The sequence below is a fragment of the Oncorhynchus keta genome, unplaced genomic scaffold, assembly GCF_023373465.1.
Source record: "Oncorhynchus keta strain PuntledgeMale-10-30-2019 unplaced genomic scaffold, Oket_V2 Un_contig_1204_pilon_pilon, whole genome shotgun sequence".
Classification (NCBI taxonomy): Eukaryota; Metazoa; Chordata; class Actinopteri; order Salmoniformes; family Salmonidae; genus Oncorhynchus; species Oncorhynchus keta.
This window is the reverse complement of record NW_026277744.1, coordinates 290768-305093: the sequence shown is the minus strand read 5'-3', so window position 1 is coordinate 305093 and position 14326 is coordinate 290768. Positions and strand designations below refer to the sequence as shown.

The 14326-nt window shown below is 48.7% G+C and overlaps 1 protein-coding gene across 8 annotated transcripts in view; it reads left to right on the top strand.

Moving 5' to 3' along the window:
- add3a (adducin 3 (gamma) a) overlaps positions 1–14326 on the top strand; it is a 196149-nt gene that overhangs the window by 177435 nt on the left and 4388 nt on the right. For 6 of the 8 annotated variants that reach the window (XM_052500860.1, XM_052500859.1, XM_052500863.1 and 3 more), the window contains 5 exons: positions 199–375; positions 6862–7104; positions 13376–13492; positions 13672–13758; positions 14292–14312. In XM_052500860.1, coding sequence (XP_052356820.1) covers positions 199–375; positions 6862–7104; positions 13376–13492; positions 13672–13758; positions 14292–14312 — 645 coding nt within the window. The remainder of the gene's footprint in view (positions 1–198; positions 376–6861; positions 7105–13375; positions 13493–13671; positions 13759–14291; positions 14313–14326) is intronic. The other 2 variants (XM_052500864.1, XM_052500862.1) reach the window with 1 other exon arrangement.

Genomic DNA, 14326 nt, shown 5'->3' with positions numbered 1-14326 from the left:
TCCTCTCTCTCTCTCTCTCTCTCTCCCATCTCCCATCTCTCTCTCCCCCATCTCTCTCTCCCCCATCTCTCTCTCTCTCTCTCTCTCTCTCTCTCTCTCTCTCTCTCATCTCCCATCTTTCTCTCTCCCCCATCTCTCTCTCCCCCATCTCTCCCTTTCCCATCTCTCTCCCTCCCCCATCTCTCTCTCTCTCTCTAGGTGAATGCGGTCTCGTGTGCTGGCAGCGTAGACAACCTGATTGTGTTAGATGCTGAGAAGTATAAGTCTCGGACCCATGCGGTGGCCGATGCAGGGTCTGTCAACATGGGAAGCCCACACAAGTGGAAGGTGGGAGAGCTGGAGTTTGAATCTCTCATGAGGATGCTGGATAACCTGGTGAGTGGTTTACACTGACATAGACACACACACACACACTACACACACACACACACTCTCCTTTCCCTGCTACACACACACTCCATCCCCCCTCCACACACACACACACTGTAATCTACATTACTATATAATATCATTGCTGTGACAGTGACTCCTAGCTATGCCGTATGTGCAGTTGGCACTAGCCACCAAGGTCATGGGAGGAAGCGGGGCTACCACCCACGCTACCCAGGCAATGAGTTGACCTGCTGGGCTGGCCCTGTCCCAGGTGCCCCCCTGCCTCTGACCTCCAGGTTGTGTAACTAACAGGGAAATGGAATTCAAGGACAGTGAGTTGGCATCCAACAGATAGTGTACAGTCCTGCCCTCATTTCCTCTGTCATTACTGTTTCTGGGTCATCCACTGGATCTATCACTCCATAAAGTACAGTACATCACTGGTCCAGTGCAGCTGTGCTGGTCCCTGTAGACTTGGGACGGGGTCAGTGATCTATGGTCTGGGCCCTGTAGACTTGGGACTGGGTCAGTGATCTATGGTCTGGGCCCTGTAGACTTGGGACTGGGTCAGTGATCTATGGTCTGGGCCCTGTAGGCTTGGGACTGGGTCAGTGATCTATGGTCTGGGCCCTGTAGACTTGGGACTGGGTCAGTGATCTATGGTCTGGGCCCTGTAGACTTGGGACTGGGTCAGTGATCTATGGTCTGGGCCCTGTAGACTTGGGACTGGGTCAGTGATCTATGGTCTGGGCCCTGTAGACTTGGGACTGGGTCAGTGATCTATGGTCTGGGCCCTGTAGACTTGGGACTGGGTCAGTGATCTATGGTCTGGGCCCTGTAGACTTGGGACTGGGTCAGTGATCTATGGTCTGGGCCCTGTAGACTTGGGACTGGGTCAGTGATCTATGGTCTGGGCCCTGTAGACTTGGGACTGGGTCAGTGATCTATGGTCTGGGCCCTGTAGGCTTGGGACTGGGTCAGTGATCTATGGTCTGGGCCCTGTAGACTTGGGACTGGGTCAGTGATCTATGGTCTGGGCCCTGTAGACTTGGGACGGGGTCAGTGATCTATGGTCTGGGCCCTGTAGACTTGGGTCTGGGTCAGTGATCTATGGTCTGGGCCCTGTAGACTTGGGACTGGGTCAGTGATCTATGGTCTGGGCCCTGTAGACTTGGTACTGGGTCAGTGATCTATGGTCTGGGCCCTGTAGACTTGGGTCTGGGTCAGTGATCTATGGTCTGGGCCCTGTAGACTTGGGTCTGGGTCAGTGATCTATGGTCTGGGCCCTGTAGACTTGGTACTGGGTCAGTGATCTATGGTCTGGGCCCTGTAGACTTGGGACTGGGTCAGTGATCTATGGTCTGGGCCCTGTAGACTTGGGACTGGGTCAGTGATCTATGGTCTGGGCCCTGTAGACTTGGGACTGGGTCAGTGATCTATGGTCTGGGCCCTGTAGACTTGGTACTGGGTCAGTGATCTATGGTCTGGGCCCTGTAGACTTGGTACTGGGTCAGTGATCTATGGTCTGGGCCCTGTAGACTTGGTACTGGGTCAGTGATCTATGGTCTGGGCCCTGTAGACTTGGGACTGGGTCAGTGATCTATGGTCTGGGCCCTGTAGACTTGGGACTGGGTCAGTGATCTATGGTCTGGGCCCTGTAGACTTGGGACTGGGTCAGTGATCTATGGTCTGGGCCCTGTAGACTTGGGACTGGGTCAGTGATCTATGGTCTGGGCCCTGTAGACTTGGGACTGGGTCAGTGATCTATGGTCTGGGCCCTGTAGACTTGGGACTGGGTCAGTCCCTGATCTATGGTCTGGGCCCTGTAGGCTTGGGACTGGGTCAGTGATCTATGGTCTGGGCCCTGTAGACTTGGTACTGGGTCAGTGATCTATGGTCTGGGCCCTGTAGACTTGGGTCTGGGTCAGTGATCTATGGTCTGGGCCCTGTAGACTTGGGTCTGGGTCAGTGGTCTGGGCCCTGTAGACTTGGGTCTGGGTCAGTGGTCTGGGCCCTGTAGACTTGGTACTGGGTCAGTGATCTATGGTCTGGGCCCTGTAGACTTGGGACTGGGTCAGTGATCTATGGTCTGGGCCCTGTAGACTTGGTACTGGGTCAGTGATCTATGGTCTGGGCCCTGTAGACTTGGTACTGTGTCAGTGATCTATGGTCTGGGCCCTGTAGACCTGGGACTGGGTCAGTGATCTATGGTCTGGGCCCTGTAGACTTGGTACTGGGTCAGTGATCTATGGTCTGGGCCCTGTAGACTTGGTACTGGGTCAGTGATCTATGGTCTGGGCCCTGTAGACTTGGGACTGGGTCAGTGATCTATGGTCTGGGCCCTGTAGACTTGGGACTGGGTCAGTGATCTATGGTCTGGGCCCTGTAGACTTGGGACTGGGTCAGTGATCTATGGTCTGGGCCCTGTAGACTTGGGACTGGGTCAGTGATCTATGGTCTGGGCCCTGTAGACTTGGGACTGGGTCAGTGATCTATGGTCTGAGCCCTGTAGACTTGGGACTGGGTCAGTGATCTATGGTCTGGGCCCTGTAGACTTGGGTCTGGGTCAGTGATCTATGGTCTGGGCCCTGTAGACTTGGGTCTGGGTCAGTGATCTATGGTCTGGGCCCTGTAGACTTGGGTCTGGGTCAGTGATCTGTGTGGTCCTTCTGTAGCTCAGTTGGTAGAGCATGGCGCTTGTAACGCCAGGGTAGTGGGTTCGTTTCCCGGGACCACCCATACGTAGAATGTATGCACACATGACTGTAAGTCGCTTTGGATAAAAGCGTCTGCTAAATGGCATATAGTAGATATAGTGATCTATGGTCTGGGCCCTGTAGACTTGGGTCTGGGTCAGTGATCTATGGTCTGGGCCCTGTAGACTTGGGTCTGGGTCAGTGATTTATGGTCTGGGCCCTGTAGACTTGGGACTGGGTCAGTGATCTATGGTCTGGGCCCTGTAGACTTGGGTCTGGGTCAGTGATCTATGGTCTGGGCCCTGTAGACTTGGTACTGGGTCAGTGATCTATGGTCTGGGCCCTGTAGACTTGGTACTGGGTCAGTGATCTATGGTCTGAGCCCTGTAGACTTGGGACTGGGTCAGTGATCTATGGTCTGGGCCCTGTAGACTTGGGACTGGGTCAGTGATCTATGGTCTGGTCCCTGTAGACTTGGGTCTGGGTCAGTGATCTATGGTCTGGGCCCTGTAGACTTGGGTCTGGGTCAGTGATCTATGGTCTGGTCCCTGTAGACTTGGGTCTGGGTCAGTGATCTATGGTCTGGGCCCTGTAGACTTGGGTCTGGGTCAGTGATCTATGGTCTGGGCCCTGTAGACTTGGGTCTGGGTCAGTGATCTATGGTCTGGGCCCTGTAGACTTGGGTCTGGGTCAGTGATCTATGGTCTGGGCCCTGTAGACTTGGGTCTGGGTCAGTGATCTATGGTCTGGGCCCTGTAGACTTGGGTCTGGGTCAGTGATCTATGGTCTGGGCCCTGTAGACTTGGTACTGGGTCAGTGATTTATGGTCTGGGCCCTGTAGACTTGGGACTGGGTCAGTGATCTATGGTCTGGGCCCTGTAGACTTGGGTCTGGGTCAGTGATCTATGGTCTGGGCCCTGTAGACTTGGTACTGGGTCAGTGATCTATGGTCTGGGCCCTGTAGACTTGGTACTGGGTCAGTGATCTATGGTCTGAGCCCTGTAGACTTGGGACTGGGTCAGTGATCTATGGTCTGGGCCCTGTAGACTTGGGACTGGGTCAGTGATCTATGGTCTGGTCCCTGTAGACTTGGGTCTGGGTCAGTGATCTATGGTCTGGGCCCTGTAGACTTGGGTCTGGGTCAGTGATCTATGGTCTGGGCCCTGTAGACTTGGGTCTGGGTCAGTGATCTATGGTCTGGGCCCTGTAGACTTGGGTCTGGGTCAGTGATCTATGGTCTGGGCCCTGTAGACTTGGGTCTGGGTCAGTGATCTATGGTCTGGGCCCTGTAGACTTGGGTCAGTGATCTATGGTCTGGGCCCTGTAGACTTGGGACTGGGTCAGTGATCTATGGTCTGGGCCCTGTAGACTTGGGTCTGGGTCAGTGATCTATGGTCTGGGCCCTGTAGACTTGGGTCTGGGTCAGTGATCTATGGTCTGGGCCCTGTAGACTTGGGTCTGGGTCAGTGATCTATGGTCTGGGCCCTGTAGACTTGGGACTGGGTCAGTGATCTATGGTCTGGGCCCTGTAGACTTGGGTCTGGGTCAGTGATCTATGGTCTGGGCCCTGTAGACTTGGGTCTGGGTCAGTGATCTATGTTCTGGGCCCTGCTGGAACTCTGACGAGAAGGCTTCATAACAACACCAGATCCCTCAAGGATCAGACACTGCTGAGCTTACAGCAGAGACTCCCTCCCTTCTCTCTGTCTCTCTCCCTCTCTACCCCTCTTTCTCTCCTCTCTCTCCCTCCCTTCTCTCCTCTCTCTCTCCCCTTCTTTCTCTATCTGTCGCCCTTTTCTCTCCCTTTTCTCTCCCTTTTCTCTCCCTTTTCTCTCTCCCTTTTCTCTCCCTTGTGTCCTCTTTCTTGCCTTCTGTCTTTTTCACCTCTTTCCTCTCCTCCCTCTCTCTTGTCTCCCCAAGTCTCTTTTCTCTAACTGTTTGTCTACTCTCTTCTCACCTCTGTCCTCTGTCTTCTCACCTCTGTCCTCTGTCTTCTCACCTCTGTCCTCTGTCTTCTCACCTCTGTCCTCAATGTATCTGGAGAGTCATTACTCAATGGTCTGTGTAGCTGTCCAAAGGGGACCGCTCCTATCACACAGTCTCGTCTCACACCTCGTAAAAAGACCATTTATTATAGTACAGAATATCCCAGAATAACACGTTTCACAACACCACAGCAGATACCTCTGATATGGAGAGGAAGCTGCATGCCAAGAACCTCATCTGATTCTGATTCTGTGTTTCCTGAGTCCAGTTGAAAGGTTGAGTCTGGTCTCTGAACACCTGGTTAAAGTCTATATGTGATTGACACTGACAGGATAGTCTGGTATTGATGAAAAGGAGGGAGGACGAGAGATATAGAAAGAGAGAAAGAGAAGTCAGATAGAGAAGAGGAGCGCTATACAGGGTGAGAGAGAGAGATGAGAAAGAGAAGTCAGATAGAGAAGAGGAGCGCTATACAGGGTGAGAGAGAGAGATGAGAAGAGAAGTCAGATAGAGAAGAGGAGCGCTATACAGGGTGAGAGAGAGAGATGAGAAGTCAGATAGAGAAGAGGAGCGCTATACAGGGTGAGAGAGAGGGAGGGACAGAGATGAGAAAGAGAAGTCAGATAGAGAAGAGGAGCGCTATACAGGGTGAGAGAGAGGGAGGGACAGAGAGGAGAAAGAGAAGTCAGATAGAGAAGAAGTCAGATAGAGAAGAGGAGAAAGAGAAGTCAGATAGAGAAGAGGAGCGCTATACAGGGTGAGAGAGAGAGATAGATGAGAAAGAGAAGTCAGATAGAGAAGAGGAGCGCTATACAGGGTGAGAGAGAGGGAGGGACAGAGAGGAGAAAGAGAAGTCAGATAGAGAAGAGGAGCGCTATACAGGGTGAGAGAGAGGGAGGGACAGAGATGAGAAAGAGAAGTCAGATAGAGAAGAGGAGCGCTATACAGGGTGAGAGAGAGAGATGAGAAAGAGAAGTCAGATAGAGAAGAGGAGCGCTATACAGGGTGAGAGAGAGGGAGGGACAGAGAGGAGAAAGAGAAGTCAGATAGAGAAGAGGAGCGCTATACAGGGTGAGAGAGAGGGAGGGACAGAGAGGAGAAAGAGAAGTCAGATAGAGAAGAGGAGCGCTATACAGGGTGAGAGAGAGGGAGGGACAGAGAGGAGAAAGAGAAGTCAGATAGAGAAGAGGAGCGCTATACAGGGTGAGAGAGAGCGAGGGACAGAGAGGAGAAAGACGGATAAGAGAGAGGGGGAGAAAGAGACAGGAAGTATCTGAACACACTCCATTGTCCATGGACGCCAGGAACCCCTCCGGCTGCACATCATCCTTTTTCCATTCTCCCACAGCTAGGAATCATGGGATAGTGGCCGGAGTCCCCCACTCTCTCTCTCTCTCTCGCTCTCTCTCTCTCTTTCCGTTTTCCTTAGTGACAGAGGCGGTAGTTTTGAGGCCAGGGCTCTGTCCAAATAATAAGGGTGGGACAGAGAACTACATTCCTATGGAGTGAGGATTCTACAGAGAGGACTTGCACTATTGAAAATGAACTCTAGACGAATGGGGAGATCAAAAGCTTGACAACATTTTGTTCCACTACTAAAGAGTCTTCTTTCCTACCACTTTTCCCTCGTCTTCCTCTCTAGGGACTTAGAAACTTTGTGGAAAAGAATAACTATACAAATGGAATCTGATTTGTAGATGGACATTTCTGTGGTTGGTTTGTTTGGCCATACAGGGCTGCTGAACTAAACACACTATGTACATGAGCTCTAGTCGTCTGATTGATTTCTGTCTCCTTTTCCCCACAGGGCTACCGGACTGGCTACGCTTACCGCCACCCCATCGTTCGGGAGAAGCCTCGGCACAAGTCCGACGTGGAGATCCCGGCCACGGTGACGGCGTTCATGTTCGAGGAGGAGGAGGGCGCCGCGCGGCTGCCGTTTAAGTTCCTCCAGCAGAGACAGGCCAGGGAGAAGACACGCTGGCTCAACAGCCCCAACAGTTATATGAAGGTTAACGTGGCGGCCGTGGACGAACGCACCAGGACCATGGTCAGTACTCATCTATAGGGAGGGTTAACACTCTATATAAACACACCAGGACCATGGTCAGTACTCATCTATAGGGAGGGTTAACACTCTATATAAACACACCAGGACCATGGTCAGTACTCATCTATAGGGAGGGTTAACACTCTATATAAACACACCAGGACCATGGTCAGTACTCATCTATAGGGAGGGTTAACACTCTATATAAAAACACACCAGGACCATGGTCAGTACTGGTCATCTATAGGGAGGGTTAACACTCTATATAAACACACCAGGACCATGGTCAGTACTCATCTATAGGGAGGGTTAACACTCTATATAAACACACCAGGACCATGGTCAGTACTCATCTATAGGGAGGGTTAACACTCTATATAAACACACCAGGACCATGGTCAGTACTCATCTAGGGAGGGTTAACACTCTATATAAACACACCAGGGTCAGTAATCTATAGGGAGGGTTAACACTCTATAACACTAAAACACACCAGGACCATGGTCAGTACTCATCTATAGGGAGGGTTAACACTCTATATAAACACACCAGGACCATGGTCAGTACTCATCTATAGGGAGGGTTAACACTCTATATAAACACACCAGGACCATGGTCAGTACTCATACTGTAGGGAGGGTTAACACTCTATATAAACACACCAGGACCATGGTCAGTACTCATCTATAGGGAGGGTTAACACTCTATATAAACACACCAGGACCATGGTCAGTACTCATACTGTAGGGAGGGTTAACACTCTATATAAACATACCAGGACCATGGTCAGTACTCATACTGTAGGGAGGGTTAACACTCTATATAAACACACCAGGACCATGGTCAGTACTCATCTATAGGGAGGGTTAACACTCTATATAAACATACCAGGACCATGGTCAGTACTCATACTATAGGGAGGGTTAACACTCTATATAAACACACCAGGACCATGGTCAGTACTCATCTATAGGGAGGGTTAACACTCTATATAAACACACCAGGACCATGGTCAGTACTCATCTATAGGGAGGGTTAACACTCTATTTAAACACACCAGGACCATGGTCAGTACTCATCTATAGGGAGGGTTAACACTCTATATAAACACACCAGGACCATGGTCAGTACTCATCTATAGGGAGGGTTAACACTCTATATAAACATCTGGTCAGTACTCATACTGGGAGGGTTAACACTCTATATAAACACACCAGGACCATGGTCAGTACTCATCTATAGGGAGGGTTAACACTCTATATAAACACACCAGGACCATGGTCAGTACTCATACTATAGGGAGGGTTAACACTCTATATAAACACACCAGGACCATGGTCAGTACTCATCTATAGGGAGGGTTAACACTCTATATAAACACACCAGGACCATGGTCAGTACTCATACTGTAGGGAGGGTTAACACTCTATATAAACATACCAGGACCATGGTCAGTACTCATACTGTAGGGAGGGTTAACACTCTATATAAACATACCAGGACCATGGTCAGTACTCATACTATAGGGAGGGTTAACACTCTATATAAACACACCAGGACCATGGTCAGTACTCATCTATAGGGAGGGTTAACACTCTATATAAACACACCAGGACCATGGTCAGTACTCATCTATAGGGAGGGTTAACACTCTATATAAACACACCAGGACCATGGTCAGTACTCATACTGTAGGGAGGGTTAACACTCTATATAAACACACCAGGACCATGGTCAGTACTCATACTGTAGGGAGGGTTAACACTCTATATAAACACACCAGGACCATGGTCAGTACTCATCTATAGGGAGGGTTAACACTCTATATAAACACACCAGGACCATGGTCAGTACTCATCTATAGGGAGGGTTAACACTCTATATAAACACACCAGGACCATGGTCAGTACTCATACTGTAGGGAGGGTTAACACTCTATATAAACACACCAGGACCATGGTCAGTACTCATCTATAGGGAGGGTTAACACTCTATATAAACACACCAGGACCATGGTCAGTACTCATCTATAGGGAGGGTTAACACTCTATATAAACACACCAGGACCATGGTCAGTACTCATCTACTGTAGGGAGGGTTAACACTCTATATAAACACACCAGGACCATGGTCAGTACTCATCTGTAGGGAGGGTTAACACTCTATATAAACACACCAGGACCATGGTCAGTACTCATCTATAGGGAGGGTTAACACTCTATATAAACATACCAGGACCATGGTCAGTACTCATACTATAGGGAGGGTTAACACTCTATTTAAACACACCAGGACCATGGTCAGTACTCATCTATAGGGAGGGTTAACACTCTATATAAACACACCAGGACCATGGTCAGTACTCATCTATAGGGAGGGTTAACACTCTATTTAAACACACCAGGACCATGGTCAGTACTCATCTATAGGGAGGGTTAACACTCTATATAAACATACCAGGACCATGGTCAGTACTCATCTATAGGGAGGGTTAACACTCTATATAAACACACCAGGACCATGGTCAGTACTCATCTATAGGGAGGGTTAACACTCTATATAAACATACCAGGACCATGGTCAGTACTCATCTATAGGGAGGGTTAACACTCTATATAAACACACCAGGACCATGGTCAGTACTCATACTGTAGGGAGGGTTAACACTCTATATAAACACACCAGGACCATGGTCAGTACTCATACTATAGGGAGGGTTAACACTCTATATAAACATACCAGGACCATGGTCAGTACTCATCTATAGGGAGGGTTAACACTCTATATAAACACACCAGGACCATGGTCAGTACTCATCTATAGGGAGGGTTAACACTCTATATAAACACACCAGGACCATGGTCAGTACTCATCTGTAGGGAGGGTTAACACTCTATATAAACACACCAGGACCATGGTCAGTACTCATCTATAGGGAGGGTTAACACTCTATATAAACACACCAGGACCATGGTCAGTACTCATCTATAGGGAGGGTTAACACTCTATATAAACACACCAGGACCATGGTCAGTACTCATCTATAGGGAGGGTTAACACTCTATATAAACACACCAGGACCATGGTCAGTACTCATCTATAGGGAGGGTATAAACACACCAGGACCATGGTCAGTACTCATAAACATATAAACACACCAGGACCATGGTCAGTACTCATCTATAGGGAGGGTTAACACTCTATATAAACACACCAGGACCATGGTCAGTACTCATACTATAGGGAGGGTTAACACTCTATATAAACACACCAGGACCATGGTCAGTACTCATACTGTAGGGAGGGTTAACACTCTATATAAACACACCAGGACCATGGTCAGTACTCATACTGTAGGGAGGGTTAACACTCTATATAAACACACCAGGACCATGGTCAGTACTCATACTATAGGGAGGGTTAACACTCTATATAAACACACCAGGACCATGGTCAGTACTCATACTGTAGGGAGGGTTAACACTCTATATAAACACACCAGGACCATGGTCAGTACTCATCTATAGGGAGGGTTAACACTCTATATAAACACACCAGGACCATGGTCAGTACTCGTACTGTAGGGAGGGTTAACACTCTATATAAACATACCAGGACCATGGTCAGTACTCATACTGTAGGGAGGGTTAACACTCTATATAAACAACACACCAGGACCATGGTCAGTATAAACTCATACTGTAGGGAGGGTTAACACTCTATATAAACACACCAGGACCATGGTCAGTACTCATACTGTAGGGAGGGTTAACACTCTATATAAACACACCAGGACCATGGTCAGTACTCATACTGTAGGGAGGGTTAACACTCTATATAAACACACCAGGACCATGGTCAGTACTCATCATACTGTAGGGAGGGTTAACACTCTATATAAACACACCAGGACCATGGTCAGTACTCATACTGTAGGGAGGGTTAACACTCTATATAAACACACCAGGACCATGGTCAGTACTCATACTGTAGGGAGGGTTAACACTCTATATAAACACACCAGGACCATGGTCAGTACTCATACTGTAGGGAGGGTTAACACTCTATATAAACACACCAGGACCATGGTCAGTACTCATACTGTAGGGAGGGTTAACACTCTATATAAACATACCAGGACCATGGTCAGTACTCATCTATAGGGAGGGTTAACACTCTATATAAACATACCAGGACCATGGTCAGTACTCATACTATAGGGAGGGTTAACACTCTATATAAACACACCAGGACCATGGTCAGTACTCATACTGTAGGGAGGGTTAACACTCTATATAAACACACCAGGACCATGGTCAGTACTCATACTGTAGGGAGGGTTAACACTCTATATAAACACACCAGGACCATGGTCAGTACTCATACTGTAGGGAGGGTTAACACTCTATATAAACACACCAGGACCATGGTCAGTACTCATACTGTAGGGAGGGTTAACACTCTATATAAACATACCAGGACCATGGTCAGTACTCATACTGTAGGGAGGGTTAACACTCTATATAAACACACCAGGACCATGGTCAGTACTCATACTGTAGGGAGGGTTAACACTCTATATAAACACACCAGGACCATGGTCAGTACTCATACTGTAGGGAGGGTTAACACTCTATATAAACACACCAGGACCATGGTCAGTACTCATACTGTAGGGAGGGTTAACACTCTATATAAACACACCAGGACCATGGTCAGTACTCATACTGTAGGGAGGGTTAACACTCTATATAAACACACCAGGACCATGGTCAGTACTCATACTGTAGGGAGGGTTAACACTCTATATAAACACACCAGGACCATGGTCAGTACTCATACTGTAGGGAGGGTTAACACTCTATATAAACACACCAGGACCATGGTCAGTACTCATACTGTAGGGAGGGTTAACCATGGTCAGTACTCATATAAGGGTTAACACACCAGGACCATGGTCAGTACTCATACTGTAGGGAGGGTTAACACTCTATATAAACATACCAGGACCATGGTCAGTACTCATACTGTAGGGAGGGTTAACACTCTATATAAACACACCAGGACCATGGTCAGTACTCATACTGTAGGGAGGGTTAACACTCTATATAAACACACCAGGACCATGGTCAGTACTCATACTGTATACAGACACACATACGGTCAGTGTTGATGAAACAGAGCTCCCTGTTCATGTCTACACATTGTGTTGTGCAGGTCTTAGTCCTGACGAGCTCAGTTGCTAGTCTAGAGCCAATCTGACGTTCTCTGAGACACATTCTGGTGAAACCTTATATTAGACTTCCCTCTCCTGGTATGTTAGAGAATTACATCTTTGTGATATTACCACATATAATGACTCAGAAAGGAATACCAGCAATTTTACCTTGGCTACATTTACACAGGCAGCCCAATTTTGCCACTCATCAGTCTTTTGATCAATCACTTTCGATCTTTTCACATCTGATTGGTCAAAAGCAATTTATGAAAAAAATATCAGAATTGGGCTGCCTTTCCCTCCAGCTGGACTAGACAGATTGCTCTATGTCTGATTGGCCTGCGTCTGATTGGCCTGCGTCTGATTGGCCTGCGTCTGAATGGCCTGCGTCTGAATGGCCTGCGTCTGAATGGCCTGCGTCTGAATGGCCTGCGTCTGAATGGCCTGCGTCTGAATGGCCTGCGTCTGAATGGCCTGCGTCTGAATGGCCTGCGTCTGAATGGCCTGCGTCTGAATGGCCTGCGTCTGAATGGCCTGCGTCTGAATGGCCTGCGTCTGAATGGCCTGCGTCTGAATGGCCTGCGTCTGAATGGCCTGCGTCTGAATGGCCTGCGTCTGAATGGCCTGCGTCTGAATGGCCTGCGTCTGAATGGCCTGCGTCTGAATGGCCTGCGTCTGAATGGCCTGCGTCTGAATGGCCTGCGTCTGAATGGCCTGCGTCTGAATGGCCTGCGTCTGAATGGCCTGCGTCTGAATGGCCTGCGTCTGAATGGCCTGCGTCTGAATGGCCTGCGTCTGATTGGACTGCGTCTGATTGGACTGCGTCTGATTGGACTGCGTCTGATTGGCGTGATTGGCCTGCGTCTGAATGGCCTGCGTCTGAATGGCCTGCGTCTGAATGGCCTGCGTCTGAATGGCCTGCGTCTGAATGGCCTGCGTCTGAATGGCCTGCGTCTGAATGGCCTGCGTCTGATTGGCCTGCGTCTGATTGGACTGCGTCTGATTGGCCTGCGTCTGATTGGTCTATGTTTTTGTATTTTCTGTTCTCTACAGTGGATGAAGTCTGAGGAAGGTGGCAACAGCAGCGGCACTCCAATCCGGATCGAAGACCCCAATCAGTTTGTCCCTATGAACACCAACCCTAGCGAGGTGCTGGAGAGGAGAAACCGAGTAAGTCACAGATCTAGGATCAGCTACCCTCCATACATCTTAACCATAAACATCAGTAGGAGAAAGGCAAAACTGACCCTGGAGCACTAAGGCCAACTTCAACTTAACTCCTCTCTGTCAGCTCCTGCTCTGCCTGGTTGTGTAGCTGTAAGTGATGTCACTGTTATGTCCTATCACAGATCAGAGAGCAGAACAGATTCGACATGATGACGTCCGGACCTCGCTCTCACCACCTGGCAGGCATCCCATTGGACGAACCTCGAATGGTGAGCAGCAACTCTGTGTGACGAGCCAATATATCTGTTGCCACTTGGCCTGAAGTCCTGTTGGTGATACATCCATAACAGTGTCATAAACAACAACTAAAGTATTTCAATATATGACAGTCTTTTGAATTATATGGTATATAAGGGAGTCTGTAAACTGTGAGCATCTTTCAGGATTTTGCTAAGTAAACCATATCATCCAGGCTTGACAGGCTTAGCTATTTGTTATTGCGTTTGCCAACCTTGACCAGTAGGTGGGGCTAATTACATGTATTGTTTAGAAGCAGAAATACACATCTCCATGGCTCTGGGATTCTGTAATGACATCCATCCTTCAAAGTGCCAACTTTGGTGAATAACTTAATCCTTTTGGATCTTCTTGGCAGCATTTTGGTGATTGGTATCATCTTATAGCAAGGGAATAACACAATCCAGGTCTCTCTGCCTGTTATCAGAGTTGAGATGAAAGTGATCAGTGCGAGATTTGATCCCTTCTGAAACATTGTTTCCCTACATGGTGTCATGTGTTGAAGGATCAGCCGGTCCGCGTGAAGGTAATGTCTCTACA